At 42.1% G+C, this 20,269-nt stretch overlaps 1 protein-coding gene across 4 annotated transcripts in view; it reads left to right on the forward strand.

Annotated features, from left to right (window-relative positions):
• The window catches only part of gpr155 (G protein-coupled receptor 155), a 69,255-nt gene that overhangs the window by 3,301 nt on the left and 45,685 nt on the right, over positions 1-20,269 (forward strand). For all 4 annotated transcript variants that reach the window (XM_033023927.1, XM_033023924.1, XM_033023926.1 and 1 more), the window contains exons 2-3: positions 13,402-13,874; positions 15,794-16,193. In XM_033023927.1, coding sequence (XP_032879818.1) covers positions 13,475-13,874; positions 15,794-16,193 — 800 coding nt within the window. In that variant the 5' untranslated portion in view covers positions 13,402-13,474. The remainder of the gene's footprint in view (positions 1-13,401; positions 13,875-15,793; positions 16,194-20,269) is intronic.

Consider the following 20,269-nt stretch of genomic DNA (forward strand, 5'->3'; position numbering starts at 1 on the left):
GGATAGGCAGAGGTGAAGAGATGGGTCTTGAGGCGGGACTGGAAGATGGTGAGGGACACGGAATTGCGGATCAGTTGGGGGAGGGAGTTCCAGAGCCTGGGAGCTGCCCTGGAGAAGGCTCTGTCCCCAAAACTGCAGAGATTGGACTTGTGGATGGCATGTGCCTTTAAATTTTAGACTGCCCGTTATATTGTGGGTGGGATTTATGACGTGTTTTTGGGCATGTTTGGAGCTTAGATGCTTGCGCAGTAGTTTAGTTTTTTAGATTAGTTCAGGGAGACCATGGGGAAGGTTAACCCTTCTACCATGTAAGAACATGTAAGATCATGCGGGCCATGCGGGGTCCATGGGAGATCTAAAGGAGATCATGCCAGACCTTGCCAGTGTTACGGAGACACGAGGAGTTTATTAATGTCTAAAGTAATAAGCTGGAGTTGGAAGAAGATTGCAGTAACGAGTCGGAAGAAACTTGGATGTATCTTACTGTTTTCTAGCAACAATTATCTGAATGGTGGCCGATTAGGAAAGGGGGAGATGCAACGAGACCTGGGTGTCATGGTACACCAGTCATTAAAAATAGGCATGCAGGTGCAGCAGGCAGTGAAGAAGGCGAATGGTATGTTAGCATACATAGCAAAAGGATTTGAGTATAGAAGCAGGGAGGTTCTACTGCAGTTGTACAGGGTCTTGGTGAGACCACACCTGGAGTATTGCGTACAGTTTTGGTCTCCTAATCTGAGGAAGGACATTCTTGCCATAGAGGGAGTACAGAGAAGGTTCACTAGACTGATTCCTGGGATGTCAGGACTTTCATATGAAGAAAGACTGGATAGACTCGGTTTGTACTCGCTAGAATTTAGAAGATTGAGGGGGGATCTTATAGAAACTTACAAAATTCTTAAGGGGTTGGACAGGCTAGATGCAGGAAGATTGTTCCCGATGTTGGGGAAGTCCAGAACAAGGGGTCACAGTTTAAGGATAAGGGGGAAATCTTTTAGGACCGAGATGAGGAGAACATTTTTCACACCGAGAGTGGTGAATCTCTGGAATTCTCTGCCACAGAAGGTAGTTGAGGCCAGTTCATTGGCTATATTTAAGAGGGAGTTAGATGTGGCTCTTGTGGCTAAAGGGATCAGGGGGTATGGAGAGAAGGCAGGTACAGGATACTGATCTGCCGTGATCATATTGAATGGCGGTGAAGGGCCGAATGGCCTACTCCTGCACCTATTTTCTATGTTTCTATGTAATAAAGCATTTATTCATCAAAAGACTGTGTTTTGAAGTCATATCTGAGAAGAAGCTCTGAAGGTCTCTGAGTGAGCTTGCATGCGTTTAGAAGACACCCCCTTCAACCATTCTCATCCAAATAGTGGCTAGGGTGCTAATTACCTGAAAGATATGATAACCTGCCGCTACACAGAGATCAGAGTATCAGTGGAAGAAGAAACTGAGGCACTATTAAATCAGTTCCTCTCTTCAAAGTTATTGCTTTACCTGCTGAATATTTCCTGAACAGTTGCCTGCCTGTGGCGACATTTTGCCAGCAGCTCAACAGAAGAGGATTATTTACAGCTACAATCAACACACCTGGATCAGAAAAATGGCAGAAATCGGCGCCGTAATGGACAAGCTGCTAGTGCACTTGAAGGCACTAGCGATATCACGATCTCCCGCAGCTGCGGGAGCCCAAGACTGCAAGTGTCCGCTCGATCACTGGAGAGCACCCGACCCGACTGGGGATCAAAGATACTGTGTCTGAAAACACCGGGAAGACCTCCAGAGCCGACGGGCAGGATCTCCCAGCAGCAACGGAACTGGATCTGCCGACTGTGAGGGAATCCCCTATCGCAACGGAGCTGGAGCTGCCATCTGCAAGGGAATCCCCGTTCCAGCGCAGGTTCGCAGAAACAGCAGGTACAGTAAGCACAGTACCTGGAAACAATGGTGAGGCCTCCGTTGTGTCTGGAAACGTGGCTGTCGGGCAGGACTTCAGGTCAGACTGAAGCGCAGTGGACTTTGACCCACTCTCCCTACTGGCCAATGTACAGCCCCATGAAAACAAAGTGGAGGACTTAAGGGCAAGGCTGCTTTACCAAAGGGAGCTGAGGGAATGCTCTGTGTCCTGTTTCACAGAGACATGGCTCACCACCAGCTCCCCAGACTCACCAGGCCAGCCTGGAGGTTTCTCCATCCATCGCATGGACTGTACACTGGCATCTGGGAAAGGGAGAGGAGGGGACCTCTGCCTCATGGTCAACTCTGTGTGGTGCTCAGACGTGGCCATCTGATCCAACTCCTGCTCTCCACACCTGGAACACCTAGCTGTGAAGTGTCGTCCCTTCTACCCACCGAGGGAATTCACCTCCATAATCTTGACCGCGGTCTACATCCCACTCCAGGCTGATGTCCATCTGGCACTGGGGGAGCTGCACACCGTGGTCAACAAGCACCAGACGGCTTACCCGAGGCATTTACCGCCATAACTGGGGACTTCAACAAAGCTAACCTGAAGAAATCACTCCCTAACTTCTACCAGCATGTCTCCTGCAGCACCAGAGGATCAAACACCCTCGACCACCGCTACACTACCATCAAAGACACCTATCGCTCTATCCCTCTCCCTCTCTTTGGGAAATCCGACCATGCTTCTTCCTGCCTACAGGCAGCAATTGAAGAGAGCACCCCCAGAGGTGAGGACTGTGCAGAGGAACAACTCCAGGACTGTTTGGAGTCTGTAGACTGGGCAATGTTCAAGGACTCGGCAACGAACCTGAATGAATATGCCACAGTCGTCACATACTTCATTAAGAAATGTGTGGAGGACTGCTTCCCCACAAAAACCTTCCCAGTGTTTCCTAACCAGAAGCCTTGGATGAACCATGAGATCCGCACTCTTCTGAAGTCCAGATCCCGGGCATTCAGGTCTGGAGATACAGAGGTCTACAAGAAGTCCAGATACGACCTTGGTAAGGCCATCAAAAAGGCCAAAAGGGACTTCTGCTCCAAGCTGGAGGATGAGACAGATGTGGCGAGGCTTGAATGCAATCGCCTCCTACAAGGCAAAATCAGAAGGCAGATCAAATGTCAGCGAAGCATCACTCCCTGACGAGCTCAATGCGTTTTACGCACGCTTTGATAGGGAGAACACTGATGTGTCTTCCCGAGCCCCCATTCGCGTGATGGTATTTCAGTCACAGAGGTCGACGTCAGAAAATCCTTCAGGGGGGTGAACCTTCAGAAAGCTCCTGGACCTGATGGTATATCCGGGCGTGTTTTTAAAAACCTGTGCGGACCAACTGGCTGGACATTTATGGACATTTTCAACCTCTCACTTCTGAGATCTGAGGTTCGGGAGGGCATCAATTATACCGGTGCCCAAGACGAGCAAGGTGACGTGCCTCAATGACTATCGACCAGTGGCACTAACGTCTGTAGTGATGAAGTGCTTTGAGAGGCTAATCATGGAGCAAATCAACTCCTACCTCAACAAAAACCTGGACCCACTGCAGTTCGCTTACTGCCACAACAGATCAACGATGGATGCGATCTCACTGGCTCTCCACTCTGCTCTGGACCACTTGGACAACAAAAACTCATATGTCAGGTTGTTATTCATTGACTACAGCTCGGCATTTAATACCATCATCCCCTCCAAGCTGGTTACCAAGCTCTCAGATCTGGGTCTCTGCGCATCCATCTGCAATTGGATCCTCGACTTCCTCATCCACAGACCCCAGTCTGTCCGTATTGGTGGAAATGTGTCATCCTTGATAACAATCAGTACGGGAGCAACTCAAGGCTGCGTGCTCAGCCCCCTGCTGTACTCACTCTATACTCATGACTGCGTAGCTGGACATAGTGCGAACTCCATCATCAAGTTCGCTGACGACACCACTGTTGTGGGACGAATCACTGATGGGGATGAGTCGGAGTATAGAAGTGAGATCAACCAACTGTCCATATGGTGCCAGCGCAATAACCTGGCTCTCAACGCCAGCAAAACCAAGGAACTGATTGTGGAATTTGGAAAGGGTAGGATAGGGACCCACAATCTCGTTTATATCAACAGGACGATGGTGGAAAGGGTCAAGAACTTCAAATTCCTGGGCGTGCATATTTCCGAAGATCTTTCCTGGTCCCAGCACACTGATGCAATTATAAAGAAAGCACATCAGCGCCTCTACTTCCTGAGAAGATTACGGAGAGTCGGTATGTCAAAGAGGACTCTCTCGAACTTCTACAGGTGCACAGTAGAGAGCATACTGACTGGTTGCATCGTGGCTTGGTTTGGCAACTTGAGCGTCCAGCAGCGGAAAAGAATGCAGAAAGTTGTGACCACTGCCCAGTGCATCATCGGCTCTGACCTCCCCATCATCGAGGGGATCTATCGCAGTCGCTGCCTCAAAATGGATGCCACACCATCCCGGCCACGCACTCATCTCTCTGTTACCATCGGGTAATAATAATAATAATAATACATTTTATTTGTGGGCGCCTTTCAAAAGTCTCAAGGACACCTTACAGAATTTAACAAGAGTAAAAAACATATAATCGGAGTAAAATAAATAATAAAGACATCACCAATACACAAATTAAAGACAGAATTCGATCCAAAGACAAAAAAATCAAAAACACAATGTGAAGAGAGAGCAGCGGCAGCTAAACCGCGCCAGCGTACACTCTCCCTTCCGACAGCCATCTTGGACACAAACTAAAATAATCACTTACACACAAAAATCATCCCCCCACAATGGTTACCACTGTGGGGGAAGGCACAATGTCCAGTCCCCATCCCCAGTTCTCCCAAAGTCAGGCCTATTGAGGCCTCCGCTATTGCCTCTACGGAGGCCCGATGTTCCTGGCCGTTCTCGCCGGGTGCTGTTGCCCCGGCGTCGGGAGAGTCCTCTAAGCGGCTGGGCCTCCTGGAACGGCCGCTTCCTTACCGGAGACCGGGTAGAAGGTACAGGGGCCTGAAAGCTGGCACATCCAGGTTCAGGAACAGCTACTTCCCCACAGCCATCAGGCTACTAAACTCGCCAACAAACAGACTCTGAACTGTAACAGCCTATTGCACTTTATCTGTTTATTTATGTGTATATTGAATTGAACTGAACTGTTCCTTATTTATGCTTACAATATTCTGTTGTGCTGCAGCAAGCAAGAATTTTATTGTCCTATCTGGGACATATGACAATAAATTCTCTTGACTAACAGTTTTCAGTACCGAATACTCAATTTCTATTTGCTCCTATAATATAGATGAGAAACTATTTAGAAATTCCACTTTTTAAAGCTTCAAAATTTGGGTTGACTCTGAAAGAGTTGTGAAGGAAGGTTGGTCGGCATATGTGAGTGTGTGAGAGAATATACGGTTGATAGTTACGCCTTGGGACTTGAAGCTATCACCAGCAATTGTATCTAGTCCAACCACATCGGGATATGGCCAAGAAAACACTCCCACATCTCTACTTCTTCTGAAGCTATCTTATTGTTGAAGAAAAAACTGTTTAACCATAGCGTTATTTGAGAAATGAAACTAAATGTAATTAGCCTGCAACCCATCGTGATTCTACCACCTAAAATAGAACTGAATGACAGGAACCAGGCAATCGCTTTGCTGAATCATGACAAAGCACATTCTCAGCTGAATGTTGCCCCATATTTGTTATTTACAGTCAAGCATATGGGTCTCTGTGATCATTGCTAGATTCCTGAGTATTCTTTCTTATAAATGTTATAACGTCTTAATTCCATAGCAAATTGACATGCATGCAGAATGCCTGACATTGTATGCCAGACAATAGGTTTAAAAAAAAACCATTAATGTGGAAATATGGTCATTGTAGTTTGGAAAAAAAATTGTTTGGCATGCTTTTTAATGTAAATTGGTTACTTTTTGGATGTGGTCTATTTTTAATGTTTATTTGTATTGTATAGAATTCAGTAATAACTACACATATTTAATTTGCTATTCACAAACTGCATCAGCATTTTGGCTTTTTATATTTGAATGTGGTTATCCAAGTCTAAATCACCTGGCATATTCAGGTTTGCGGATGACTGAAAGCTGGATAGTTTTGTGAGTCGGGTACCCAATGGAAAAAGACATCAGGGGAGAAAAAAATAAGGATTAAGAAGAGGACATCCTAAGTGAGTCGATAAGAACTTGGCAGGTCATAAGTGATAGGAGCAGAATTAGACCATTCGGCCCATCAAGACTACGCCGCAATTCAATCATGGCTGATCTATCTCTCCCTCTGACCCTCTTTCTCCTGCCTTCTCCCCAGACACCCGTGAAAAATAATGGATGAAAAATATTGTGGAAAAATTTGAAATCAGCTAGGTCATTGTACAAACAGAAACATGGTATATTTTAAATGGTGAGAGATGGGAAGATGTTGCAGTTTGAAAGTGATCAGAGTATCCTTTTATATCAATACTGGGAGATAACATTTGGGCGCAACAATCAGGCAGGCAAATGGTATATTGCCCATTTATCATGAGAAGAATCGAGGCTAGCTGTGTCCATAGGTCCTCAGCAATACACCACCTGGAATACTGTGGGCAATTTTGGCCTCCTTATCTGAAAATGGATATATTTGGCCCTGTGAGGGATTGTAAGTTCTGGGGATGGTGGGTTTACTTTTTGAGGAGAGGTTGAATAAACTAGTGGGTAGACACAAAATGCTGGCATAACTCAGCGGGACAGGCAGCATCTCTGGAGAGAAGGAATGGGTGACATTTCGGGTCGAGACGCTTCTTCAGTTCTCCTGTATTTTCCGTAGCTTAAAAGACTGAAAGGTGAGCTATTTGAATCTTGGTGAAATCCAACAGAATGGATGCAGGGAAATTGTTTCCTGAGACTATATCAGAATAATGAATAGGCCATTTAGAGCTGGGACTGAGATGAGTAGAAATTTCTTCTCGCATGAATAGAAATATCTTCATGTTGGTGAGGCCACTTTTGGAGTATTGTGTTCAATTTTGGTCACTCTGCTATCGAAAGGATTTCATTAAGCTGGAAAGAGTGCAGAGAAGATTTACAAGATGTTACCAGGACTTGAAGTCCTGAGCAACAGGATGTGGTTAGGCAGCCTTGGACGTTATTCCGTATAGTGCAGAAGGATGAGGGGTGATCTTACAATGCAATAGAACTTTATTTATACCAGGAGGGAAATTGGTCTGCTAACAGTCATAATACACAACAAGATACATGAAACATTATAGAAGTGTTTAAGATAATGAGGGGGGTTGTATTTTACCCAGAGTAGAGATGAATCATAGGTTTAAAGTCAGAGGGAAATGATTTAATAGGAATCTGAGGGGCAACTGTTTTTACACAAAGGGTGGGTAGGGTTGCTTCAAGCTGCCAGAAGAGGTAGTTGAGACAGGTACTATAGCAACATTTAAAAGACCTTTAGGCAGGTACCTGGATAGGAAAGGTTTAGAAAGATATGGGCCAAATGTGTGCAGGTGTCCTGAGTGTAAATGGGGCATCTTGTTTGGCATGGGCAAGTTGGGCAAGCAGTCTCTGAGCATCCAAAAAGTGCCAGTTCTGGATCGGGGGAAATATATTTTCCATAGACCCCAGAGAACCATTTAAATATTTCAGACCAGTATCTTTGTATATGAGGACAGAGCCAAAAAATATGTGTTAAAGAACCATCTGCACCTTTGCATCTGTCACATAGTGGATAAATAGCTGGGTAGATTCGGTGTAATTTGGTCTTTGAGTAATCGAGTCGATGGATGACTTTAAACTGAATCAGTTTATACCTAACATTGATCGAACAAGTTTGGATTCTGGTCAAACCTTCATTCCAAATGTCGTCAGACACCTCGAAATTCAACCCGGGCTTCTTTCAGATGGGTAGTGGATACGGAGGTGGTGAACAGACGCACAAAGCGAGATATTATCAGTCAGTATCAGTATCAGTATATCTTTATTGTCATTTTCCTGAGTACTCACATACCCAGAGGAAACAAAAAAACGTTGCTCAACCAGTGTCCATTCAGAGTGCAGTACAAATAACAACAAATAACTAGAAATAAAAAACATATATCATGAACAAATTAAATTAAACACTCTACTCTCTACTAAACATCAACAGGCGTTCCGATCGACAGCTGTTGCAGTGTGTCCAGGTTGATGGTTGGTGCGCGATACTTTGGCAGGGGGCTAGGTCCGTTTATCAGTCTTATAGCCTGCGGGAAGAAGCTGAGGAGCATCCTGCTGGTTTTGCAGCTAATGCTCCTGTACCTCTTCCCAGATGGCAGGATGGAGAATATGTGATGCGATGGGTGGTAGGGGTTTAGATGGTGGTAGGGTTAGATGTTTGGAGTCAGGAGGAAGCTGCAGGAGCTCGTAGAGTGGGCAACTGTCAGGCATGGTTTGAAAATTTGGAATTTGCCCTTTAACGTAATGCCTAATTTGGAGATAGCGAAAAAAAATGAGAGTTGGAAAGGTTAAATTTTGATTTCAGCTGAATAAATGAAGCAAACTTTTTTTAATGGATTACTAATCTGTACCTCTCGGACTTGCATGTGTACAGAAACTGGCAGTAGATAGTTGTTTTGGTGTTGTGAAGGTACACTATTTGAATCCACCAATTAGAATATTGAGATATATATATATATATACAGTACATTTTAATGGTAATTCAGGATGTTTAGATTATAATAAGGTCTCCATATAAATTGATAAGGATCTTTTATATATTTTAAAATGGCATTGGGAAGTGTTGAAGTTAGCCAAAAATAGTTATTATTACCTAGTTACAGAGTCTGGAGTAGTAGTCCAGATTAATTTAATTCAGATTCCAGCATGACTGTTTGAGAACTTTCTTGCCTCAAAAAATCCAGAAAATAAGATGTATTATTAAAAATGATCATAAAGTTATTGAATGGAGTTGCTAATAATCCAAGTTGTTCATACATAAAACTGGATAAAAGGACCAATTTACTGTTCCAATTTCTTACCATTATGATTAATTCTAAATGTTATCTGCAGGTGCTAAACATGCCATTTAGTTGTATAGAGCTGTGGTAGTTAGATGACTATTAAATACCAACTTGTTCGCTTGGTCACTGATGTCCACATCAATGAATTTAAAATACTTAAATCTATTTTTGTTTTTCAAAATGTTATAGGATTTCAGTGCGAGTGGAATTAAAAGTTTAGCATTTGCCTGTTTATTATTAAGTACATGATTGTAAGTTCACATGATTCTTATTTGACATTCCTATTGACATTACAAAATTTGGCAAGTGATAGGTGGATGCAAGTGAGGTGGATTTTTGATAGGCAGATGATTGGACAAAGGCCAGAGATGAAAATAAAGGAGATGAAAGAGTTGAGAATTGTGAAGCCAGAGGAAGGAGTATAGATGGAAGGAGAGAGATAAGGGGAGAAATGGATGCGAATCCGGGTGGGGCACAGGGAAGGGTGGGGGAGGGAAAAAACTAAAAATATTGATTGCTCGTAATTTAGTAGTTACCTAAAATTGTCCAAGACAGAAGGATTAAATGAAATCTTCACCATGCAATCCCTATCTTAATTTTCTGGGTAGGGAGACTGGACTTGTACACCATGTTAATGGTGGTCTCACAAGGGACATATAATGTAGCAGCAATGCAGTGCCACTCTTGAATCTTTTTGCATTAAATGGCAACATGCTATTTGCGTGCTCTACCTAGATATTAATATTTAGAGATAAATGTACAAGATTACTCAATTCACTCTCTACAGCCACGCCTTTCCATCTCTCACCACACCTGTATGTTATCCTAGATGGTTTAATATGTATTTGAGGGTCAATTAACTTGCCAAAGGAATTAGTTTACAGTAAATAGGATTTATTCTCCATAACATTCTTCAGATTTGAAATGTAAATAAAGGAATTTGCTTTTCAGAAAATGTTTCCTGTCAAAATGGAACTATGCATTGGATACATTTAATTTTTATCAATCCTAGCTTTTGGCAGATTTGATGATTGGCATCTCCCAATGACTCAACTAACATGTTGAAGTTGATTCAGTGAATTACTTAAAGGAAACAGTATTTAAGTTTGTGTCATATAATACTAACCTACGTCCTATTTCTTACAAGCAATTCCATCCTCCAGTACGTTATTGAAGTCTCTGCACTTCCATAACTTGTAGTAGAGATGGAACTGCTTGAAAGAAAATAGTCACATATGCCCAGTTTACTTTTTCTGTAAATTTTTCGCTTTCATCGTTAATAGAAATATTTATGATCTTGATCACACCAGTGCATGTGATGTCTAGGTTCAGGTTTGAGGTTTAGTTTCCCAATTATTGATACTTCCACCACCATTGAGTCGGGTAGAGTTCCAAGCAGATTTCTAATACTTACTATTTACTTTAACACTGTATGAGATGTTTCATTAAAATGATGCTATTATCAAGTTAAGATTCCATAGAGCTCCAGCGGAAGAAGTAAAACTCGTTCTCCAAGTATGCTGACCAATTTGTTTTTCCTTATAATGTGAACTATTCATTTGACAAATTTCTTCTCGAGGAATGTTGAGTGCGCACTCCATTTCAGGAGGAGTTCTGTAAGTGAGGTGCTATTTGAGATGGCTTGTTGCCAGATGATATAGAAGTACGATTTTATCTAACTTGCACGAGGAACTTCCACAAGTTGTTATTGAGGTGCTGACAATAATTGCAGAAAAGTACTACTGTACTTACTTTCTATTATTTATAGTAGTTTTCAAAAGTTAAGAGAGGCCAGAGCCTCTTGGATCACCTGAAAAGAAGGCCAGAACGCCCAGGAGTGAGGGTTCTGGTGACTTTCTGCACTGCAGGGTTGAAGGGCCAAACAATTTCATCCATTGCAGTTGAGCCATGATATTTCAGGATCGGCACCGTTGCAAGTTAAGGAAAAACAACATATTTTCATTGCAAACTTCTAAAGTGGATATTAAATAACAAAGCATTATCAGGGTCTGAAATGTTTAGTTTAGAGATACAGGTTGGAAACATGCCCTTCAGCCCACTGCATTCATGCTAACCTTTGATCACCCATCAACATTAGTTCTTTGTTATGTCACTGTACAAATTGGGGGCATTTTACAGAGGCTGATTAACCTACTAACCCGCACGTCTTTGGAATGTATAAGGATACTGGAGCATCTGCCTCAATATGGATCCTGGATCCCTACATTTACTTTGAAACTTACCAGGTTTAAAAAATGTTTTTATTGTGTGCTGGGGTTTATAAGATGACATCCAATACTCTGGATACGCTGCAAGTCCACCACAGCCAAGAGAGCTTTGGAAAATGATCACCAATGCATCCATGATTTCTAGGGCCATGTCCTTGAGTCCTCTGGGATGCAGACCATCTGGCCCTGGGGATTTTTCAGTCCCAACAGTTTACCTAACATCTTTTCCTGACTAATGTGGATTCCCTTCAGTTCCTTCCACTAGATCCTCAGTCCCCTAGTATTTCTGGGAGATTGTTTGTGTCTTCCTTAGTGAAGACAGAACCAAAGTACTTGTTTAACTGTTCTGTCATGTTTTTGTTTCCCATTATAAATTCACCTGTTTCTGACTGTAAGCTTTCACAGTCAATTTTTATATTCCCCGCACGCTTTCTTTCATGTTCTATTTCCCCCCTCTTAATTAACCCCTTTGTCTGTTGAATTCTAAATTTCTCCCGATCCTCAGGTTTGCTGCTTCCTCTGGCCAATTTATATGCCTCTTCCTGGGATTTAACACTATTCTTGATTTCTCTCGTTAGCCACAGTTGAGCCGCCTTCCCCGTTTTATTTTTTTCGCCAGACAGGGATGAACAATTTTTGTAGTTCATTCATTGGATCCTTAAATCCTTGCCATAGCATCTCCACCGTCAACCCTTCAAGTACCATTTGCCAGTTTATCCCAGCCAATTCCCTTCTCATACCGTCCATGTCACCTTTCTTTGTGTTCAGGACACCAGTCTCTTAATTAACCATGTTACTCTCCATCTTAATACAGTATTCCACCATTTTGTGGTCACTGTTGCCCAAGGGGCTTTTCACAACAAGAATGCTAACTAATCCTTCTTCATGCCACAATACCCAGTCTCGTTCAACCTTCCCTCTAGTTGGTTCCTCCCCATATCGGCTTAGAAAACCAACCTGTATACATTCCAGGAAATCCTCCCCATCAGCATTGTTACCAATTTGCTGGAGTAACTCAGCGGGATAGGCAGCATCTCTGGGTAGAATGTAACAAAATGAGTTGACTGTCAGTCGTTGAGTTGTTTACATAGAAATGTTTTCACATTGTGCTTGGGACCACAGGCATTCCCCGACTTCATAATGGGTGACTAACACTTCTTTAACCCCACCGCTTCATTTCCACGTTACATGTCACGGTAGCAGCGTGCTTATGCCCTCACATGCGGCAGTTTCTACAAACCCGTCAGCTGTTCTCGTGGATGATCCCGCATGGTCTCCGTGTTGGAACTTCCACATGGCCTTCATGCACTTTCATTGGCGTCTGGCTCAACTTGCCAGAGTAATTGTCTTAACTTACTATTAAACAGTTTGCGGTAGTAGAAATTCACATTTGACATTTTGCACTTAGTTTTGTAAATTTAGACTTAGTTCCAGCTCGCTGACAGTGACTGCAGCTGCACCTGTCACTTGTGTGAAAAAAATTATTTGGCATTGTAGGAGGCTATTTTTATCTTTTAGTTGGGGTTGCATATCAGGTTCTTCCAGGCTCAACGGCATTAACCAAATTTATTTATCCACAGGTTCACATATGTAGCTATTGTGTGCAACGTGGACTAGAAAGGCCCAGAAACTACAGCTAAAGATTAAATTTAGTATTTAAACAAGAATAGATAGTTTTTTCAAATAAAATAATGTGCCCACTAATTGTCTCAGACTGATTCTACCTCCTCGTTGCAAATTTATAATTTTCAGGCATTTCCACAACCTCGGATTAGATATTTTCTCATTCTTTATGCAGTGTCTGCACAGTGTAGAACATACACAGTACAAATAGTAAATTTACCCGTGCCCAGTAACACTTGCGTTCCCGACTTGTGTAGCATCTGACTTTGGCAAGGGTTCACGGGACGTAACTCCTGAGTAAGTCAGGGAGGGTCTGTTTTGTTTCCACGAGTTTCTAGTTGTCATTATAAAAGCGATAATGTTTCTCTGCATTATAACCTGGGGACTCAGTAAACTGCTTACAAAGTAGTGTGCTGTCAGAATTAAAACCCAATATGATGCTTGCAGATAAACCAGCATGTTAAGATAAGCAAGGCCTCTTGAATGAGGAATGAGTAACCATTAATTTTATGTCAGGATAAAGGAAGGGGATGGACTTAAGTCTCACAACAGATGTTCAAATTGTCATTGGTGTTTTGTTTTCTTTCAGCTTCCTTTGAGCATCTTGATTGGATACATGAATGATCTCATCGTCTCAAGCCACAATTTGAAGGAAAGAAGCAATGGAAAGTTTGGTTATCACCAATTCCTCTGGGGCTGTTGTTCCTACAATGTCTATAAGCAGGCTTTTCCCTGCTCTTTTAGAGTGTTTTGGCATTATACTTTGTGGGTATGTTGCTGGTCGAATGAACATCATCAATTCTACGGAGGCCAAGGGTTTAGGAAACTTTGTGTCCATGTTTGCACTTCCAGGCCTCCTTTTTCAGAATATGGTGGTTTTAGACTTTGCTCACATCAACTGGATTTTTGTTTGTAGTATTCTTGTGGCTAAGGTTGCAGTTTTTATAACAGTCTGCATCTTGACTCTGCTGATAGCAAGTCCAGAAAGTAGATTTGGCAAAGCTGGACTCTTCCCAATCTTTGCTACACAGAGTAACGACTTTGCTTTGGGATATCCTATAGGTAAGTGGATTTTATGAAATTCTATTTAACTCTGTTGTTTTGGTTGGAAATAATTGTCAAATTTTAAAATGGTCTTTTATGTGTTTTGGAGAGATGTTTTAAGTTGAGATGGGCAGAGGATTGTTGCGTATGTAGGTGTGTTGATTCTTTAACCATTAGGCTTTATAGAAAAGGAGATACTAATCACAAACCCTCAAATTTACGTTGGTGATAAATGATTTTTTTGGGGGGGGTACTGCCAATAGCTTTCATTGTGCCACATTTGATTGTGGAACATTTCATTAATAGGTTTGAAAAAAAAACATTCCAAATTTAAAGCCATTTCATGTCATGAAAATGATGCAAAGTAGACCTTTAACATGATATGAATAGCACCACTAGGACTTCCTTGACAGATTTGAAGGAAAATTGTATGGTGATCGGTTTTGAATCCCTTCTAAAATGAGTGTGCTGACTAAATATGCAGGACTGTAATGTGATATTTTAGCATCCCAAGGTGCCTCTTTGCATCATTTGAGGTTCTGTTCTTGATCTTCTTGAGTCCACACTCTAGATTAGAATTGTCGGCATCTGCATACAATGGTGTCTGTCTTGTCGCTTCTTGTGCATGGCGGTGGAAAGATTGGTGGAAACAGGGCCGCGATGTGAATGCTCTTTCCTTGACCACTGTTCTTGATAATATAGGGTAATTTTACAATTGCTGTAATATTTGGCTGTTTTAACGTTACTTTGCAAATTGTTACTGGTGCCGTGATATATTTAAATCTCAAGCTGGACTACCTCTCGCATTTTTAGCACCCACTGTTTTTGTTTCAGTTTTCCAGCAACTACCCGTTTTTTTTAGTCTTCAAGAAATATTGGCTAATGTTTCTTCCCAGAAATGCCAGACCTTAGAACAGTTCTAGTTCAAACATCTAACCTTTCCTGCAATTAAACATTGAGCAGAAAGATCTACTTTTTCCTTTCCATGAATAATCCATTTTCCTTTCCCTGAAGTTTTTTGAACGTTTCCACGTTTTCTGTTTTTATGATCCAGCATCCGTTGTATTCAGTAAAACAGTGGTCCTTGTTGCAATGTGGGCCTTACAGCTACTAATTTATCTCCCTGTGAGAGAAAGACAAAATAATCTTAAATCATGTTGGTTGAGTGAGAAACCTTTACGAAGAACAAATTTAAGATAGGAGTTGAAATTTAACTATCAAACCTACCTTTTGACCTTGGCAGCAAGGAGGTGTTGGGGTTGGGTGCATGTCCCAAATCATTACTATCTGATGAAATGTCCCAGAAGAACTGATTACATTGACGTTGTTCTGTATAGATTCCATCCAGATGTAATGATAGGTGAACCAAACAGTTCTGCGCCTAAATATTGGCACATAATTGAAGTGAAAAATAGGGGGCATGCATGCTTGAATCACTGGCTTGGCTGAAGGGAAGGTTTTGCTGCATTAAAGGCATGAAAATTGGTATTTACTATATTATACACAAATTACATAACTTCGCCATGCATTCTTCTCAACTTCCATTTTCTACCAGTACCTGCACTGGGATCTATTACTTTTTGGGTATTGTGAAAGCTAACTTAGAGCTTTGGACTTACTGTTGTTATTCCTATAAATCCCCACAAACTAACCATAGTTTTTGTTAACCAAAATCAAAATTAAATCAAGAAAATGCTAAAAAAAGATTCCACAGGGTGGATAAAGAAGAAATGGATGAAAGGTAATCGTCCTGAAAGGTCAATTTTCTTTCTTTCTCGCCTAAGATGCTGCTTGACTGCTGGCTATTTCCATCATTTTTTTTTCATTTATGACATTGTAAAGTTGGATATTTAATGTGAAATCTGTATACTTAAGACAAATCTAGTCATTCAATCAGCATTCTTTTTGTGTTAACCTGATGGCTTTGTGTATTTCAGTCGAGGCTCTGTACAGGGATAAATGCCCAGAATATCTTCAGTATATTTACCTGCTGGCTCCCATCTCTCTGCTATTGTTAAACCCAATTGGTTTCATCTTCTGCGAAATCCAGAAATGGAAGCAAGATATGAACATTCAACAAAGCAAACTGAAGTCTGTTGCAATAGTACTGTTCCAGGTTTTTAAAAACCCAATTGTTTTCATGGTCATTATCGGAATTTGTGGGAATTTTATCTTTCATCAAAAGATTCCAATGATTATTGAAGAATTTCTGGATGGACTGGCGAGTTCTTTCAGCGGGTCAGCTCTCTTTTATCTTGGACTTACAATGGTGGGACAGATCACAAAGCTGAAAAAAAGTTCAGTTCTTGCAATTATTCTTCTGATCACAGCCAAATTGTAAGTAGACAAATCTTGTCATTTTATACTAATTTCAGATCAGTGCTGGTATGGTTAACTTGGTTTTTCCATACTGTGCTTTGAAGTGGTTGATACTAATTTGATATATAATGTGAAATTGAAAACATTTGACCCTCTCTTCCCTGTATTGACTTGAGTATCAGGGCTGCCAACATTGGGTGAGAGTTGAGAGTGAGAAATTACGAGGGAGCGATTAAACATTGAGCAGAAAGTTTAAAAAGCAATGTTTAAAAAGCCTAAATGCTTTTGCATTTTTCAGCTTGAAATTGTGCAATCTGGTGCATAATGTAGCGAGTCTTTTAACTTACACTTGAATGCAACATTTATGCTTTAAATTCGATTAGGTATGAATAAGATTAGGCTAAATTACATTCCTAATTACATTCCACAGTACAGCCAGGCTCTGATCAGCAGGTGCAGAACATGAATAACATTAGTATATTCATGTATGGAAATCAGATCACAATTCATGCAGTTATGCATAAATATAGCGAAAAAAACATAGAAACAAGGCAAGCGGAGTCGGACTTCCACCACTGTTCTGCACAAATAAATCAACCAACCTTACCCTTTGACTATAGAAACAACATAAAAATAATGCCACATTTTCAGCTGTATATGGTTCTATTAAATTAAAATATATATGTAAAACATATATATGGAAACAGGCCCTTCAGTCCACCGTCCACACCGACCAGCATTCTACCATGCACCAGTTTTATCCTACACGTCAGGGACATTTTACAGAAGCCAATTAACCTACAAACCTGCACTTCTTTCGGATGTGGGAGAAACCGGAATTTCCGGAGAAAACCCATGTGGTCATAGGGAGAATGTACAAATTCTGTACAGACAGCACCCGTAGTCAGGATCAAATCTGGGTCTGTGGTGCTGTAAGGCAGCAACTCTAGCGCTGCACCACCAATTAAATTATATTTTCTGTAATATTGATTATGGTGCCAATAAAGATGAACACATGAATCTGATTTCTGCCTTCAGTTGGATAACACACATCTCCAGTCATTGTGTTTTATGGCTGGTTTTCAACCTCTTCAGTCTGAAGGTCTCGACCCGAAACATCACCCATTCTTTCTCTCCAGAGATGCTGCCTGTCCCGCTGAGTTATTCCAGCTTTTTGGTCTATCTTCAGTTTGAACCAGCATCTGAAGATGAAGGGGGAGGTGAGGGATAGTGACACGGGCGTCGGGCATCGGAGCGGAGCCTTAGCCCGAGATTCTTCCCCGTGGGTCCGGACTCGGGCTGCAACAACGTCCCCACTCACCCGGTCCGCTCCTGTCTCCGGGCCGGGGTTAAAACTCCATGGGGTATGGACAGAGCGACTGATGGACACCGTGAGGGTGGGAGGTGTGAGCGGTGCCTCAGGGGCCGTCTCTCTCTCTCTCTCTCTCTCCCTCTCTCCCTTTCCATGACATCGCGGTGTCCCAGACATTATCAGGTCAGGGGTAGAAACCCCGCCACGGGTACCATGTAATCCCGTGCTACCTGCTCCACGGTCGGATAGTCAGCGACTAAACCGACTTCCCCATCTGGTTTGCCAGGTGAGGAAGGGGTTTTGGACAAAAAACAAGACCTGTCAAAGGGCGGATAGAGCTCCTTGCGAGCCAACGGCCATCCACACTTCAGTAGAAGTTGCGATGACTGTCATACATAGCATTGTAAGGCACCGTGCCCATTGATGTTTTCAATGATGATGATGATGACACATTATGGTGCCTTGAAATGGGGGGAGGATGTATAAACACAGCTGTAATTTTATATGGTGAAACCAAAATGTATAAAAATGGCCTTTATTAAAATTTGACAATGTGCACTTTAACCACATGTGATTTTTTTCGAATACATATCTCAAATTGTAGAATACAGTGGAAAATAAATAAATGATGGGTCTTTGTCCCAAACATTATCGAGGACACTGTAATTGGCTTTTATGTATTCAATGGGTATTCAGTTACTCATGCCAACATTTAGGATGTGGACTGGGATGCCTTAGAATGTAATCAAGAGCAACATCAGGAATATACATAAGGTAAACATAGGATCAGTCAAAGACCAGATGAGTGCAGTTGTGAAAGGATTCAATGATTGGAGAGATTTTGTTTTCCAGCTGTGATTGAGAATCTTGGAATGAAGGAAATAGGGCTTTAGATGCAACAGGTCTTCACCAACCATCAAGCACCAGTTTATGCACATTCTGTTTTATTCTGCTTGCATTCCCTTCAACTCCCACCATGTTCTAATATCAGCCACAGTATGGACAATTTACAGTGGTCATTTAACCAACCAACCTGCATATCAATGGGATATGAGAGTGAACCTGAGCACCTGGATGAAGCAAACAGACTCACAATGTGCAAGCTTCACACAGACGGCACCTGAAGTTAGGATCATGCCCTATCCTATGTTGCCCGTGTGTATCCATCATCTGGATATTGCTCTCGATTACATTCTATGGTGTCCCAGTCCACATCCTCATTGTTGGCATCAAGAACTGAATACCTATTGGATAAATTGGAGTCAATAGACAATAGGTGCAGGAGTAGGCCATTCGGCCCTTTGAGCCAGCACCGCCATTCAATGTGATCATGGCTGATCATCCCCAATCAGTACCCCGTTCCTGCCTTCTCCCCATATCCCCTGACTCAGCTATCTTCAAGAGCCCTATCTAGCTCTCTCTTGAAAGTTTCCAGTCAACCGGCCTCCACTGCCCTCTGAGGCAGAGAATTCCACAGACTCACAACTCTCTGTGAGAAAAAGTGTTTCCTCGTCTCCGTTCTAAATGGCTTCTTAAAGAATAAATTCTTATACTGTGGCCCCTGGTTCTGGACTCCCCCAACATCAGGAACATGTTTCCTGCCAATTACTTTCCTGTCCCCTCCATCTCCTCCGACTGATCTTGTGGGCAGTCTTGGATTGTTTTCTCAGGAACGCCAGAAGTTGTGCTGGGACCTGATAGAAGTATCTAAAATTATGAGAGGCGTAGATAAGGTAGACAGTCAGAAGTTTGACTGAAAATTGGCTGATGAACAAATGTGTGAGAATGAAGTTAGAAAAAAAGAATGAAGATTTGGCAGGAGGACGATGCCTCTGGGCTACTGTGTTTGCATATATGTTCCACATTCGCACTGTAACGAGGAGTGTCTGAGATATGATGAAGTTGAAATGTGCAAAGTCGTGTAAATTTGTGCCTGTCATCACTTGTGCATGATGCAACCTTAATTCTATCTCTGCCATGTGCCAACTATTTTTCACATTAAATTTTTACTTTTTACATTTCTACTTCCTCTTTTCACTTCCCCTTCACACACTTCTCAGCATATTTTTGTTTCCATGCATGTACATGCTCTCATAATTGCACCATTTATTTATTTTTTGCACTGCCCGAAGTGGACTCTGCCATGATCGCACCTATGGCCCTGTCTCCCTCTTGGCTCTCTCGTAGAGAGCATTTTCTACAGGCATAAAGGACTGGTAAATGATAGTGAAACGCAGTGGCGGACTGGCCAGGGTGTCAGCTTGCCCGATGGCAAGTGGGCCCCTGATGAAGTGATAGCAAGTGATGGCAAGCGGGCCCCTGTTAAATGATAGCATTGTAGTTGTGGGTGGGCCCCCTTTGTCTCCTGGCAACCAATATTTTTAGACCCAGTCTGCCACTGGTGAAACCTGCACATTTTCTCCCTTCTCTAAACAGAATTTATTCAAGACAGGTGATGTATTCACTTCTAAAGATTCTCAACCCCTTTCTATTTCCCTTCGCTTTATCATTGAGTTACATCCCTTCACTCTTCTTCTTATCGAGTCCACACACAAGATTAGAAGTTCTTCAGCCAGAGCTGAACACACTTCTCGGCATCTGCATAGAATGGTGTCTGTCTTATCGCTTCTTGTGTGTTGTGGTGGAAAGATTGGTGGAAACTGTATTTCTTCTGATATTAGTTTTTATTTGCTAAAGCTCCTGATAAGTGGCTTGACATTCTTGCCTTGTCAAAATTGCACTTTATCTGTTTTATTTATTCATGTGTGTATATATTTATACA

Source organism: Amblyraja radiata, chromosome 7 (genome assembly GCF_010909765.2).
Source record: "Amblyraja radiata isolate CabotCenter1 chromosome 7, sAmbRad1.1.pri, whole genome shotgun sequence".
Lineage (NCBI taxonomy): Eukaryota > Metazoa > Chordata > Chondrichthyes > Rajiformes > Rajidae > Amblyraja > Amblyraja radiata.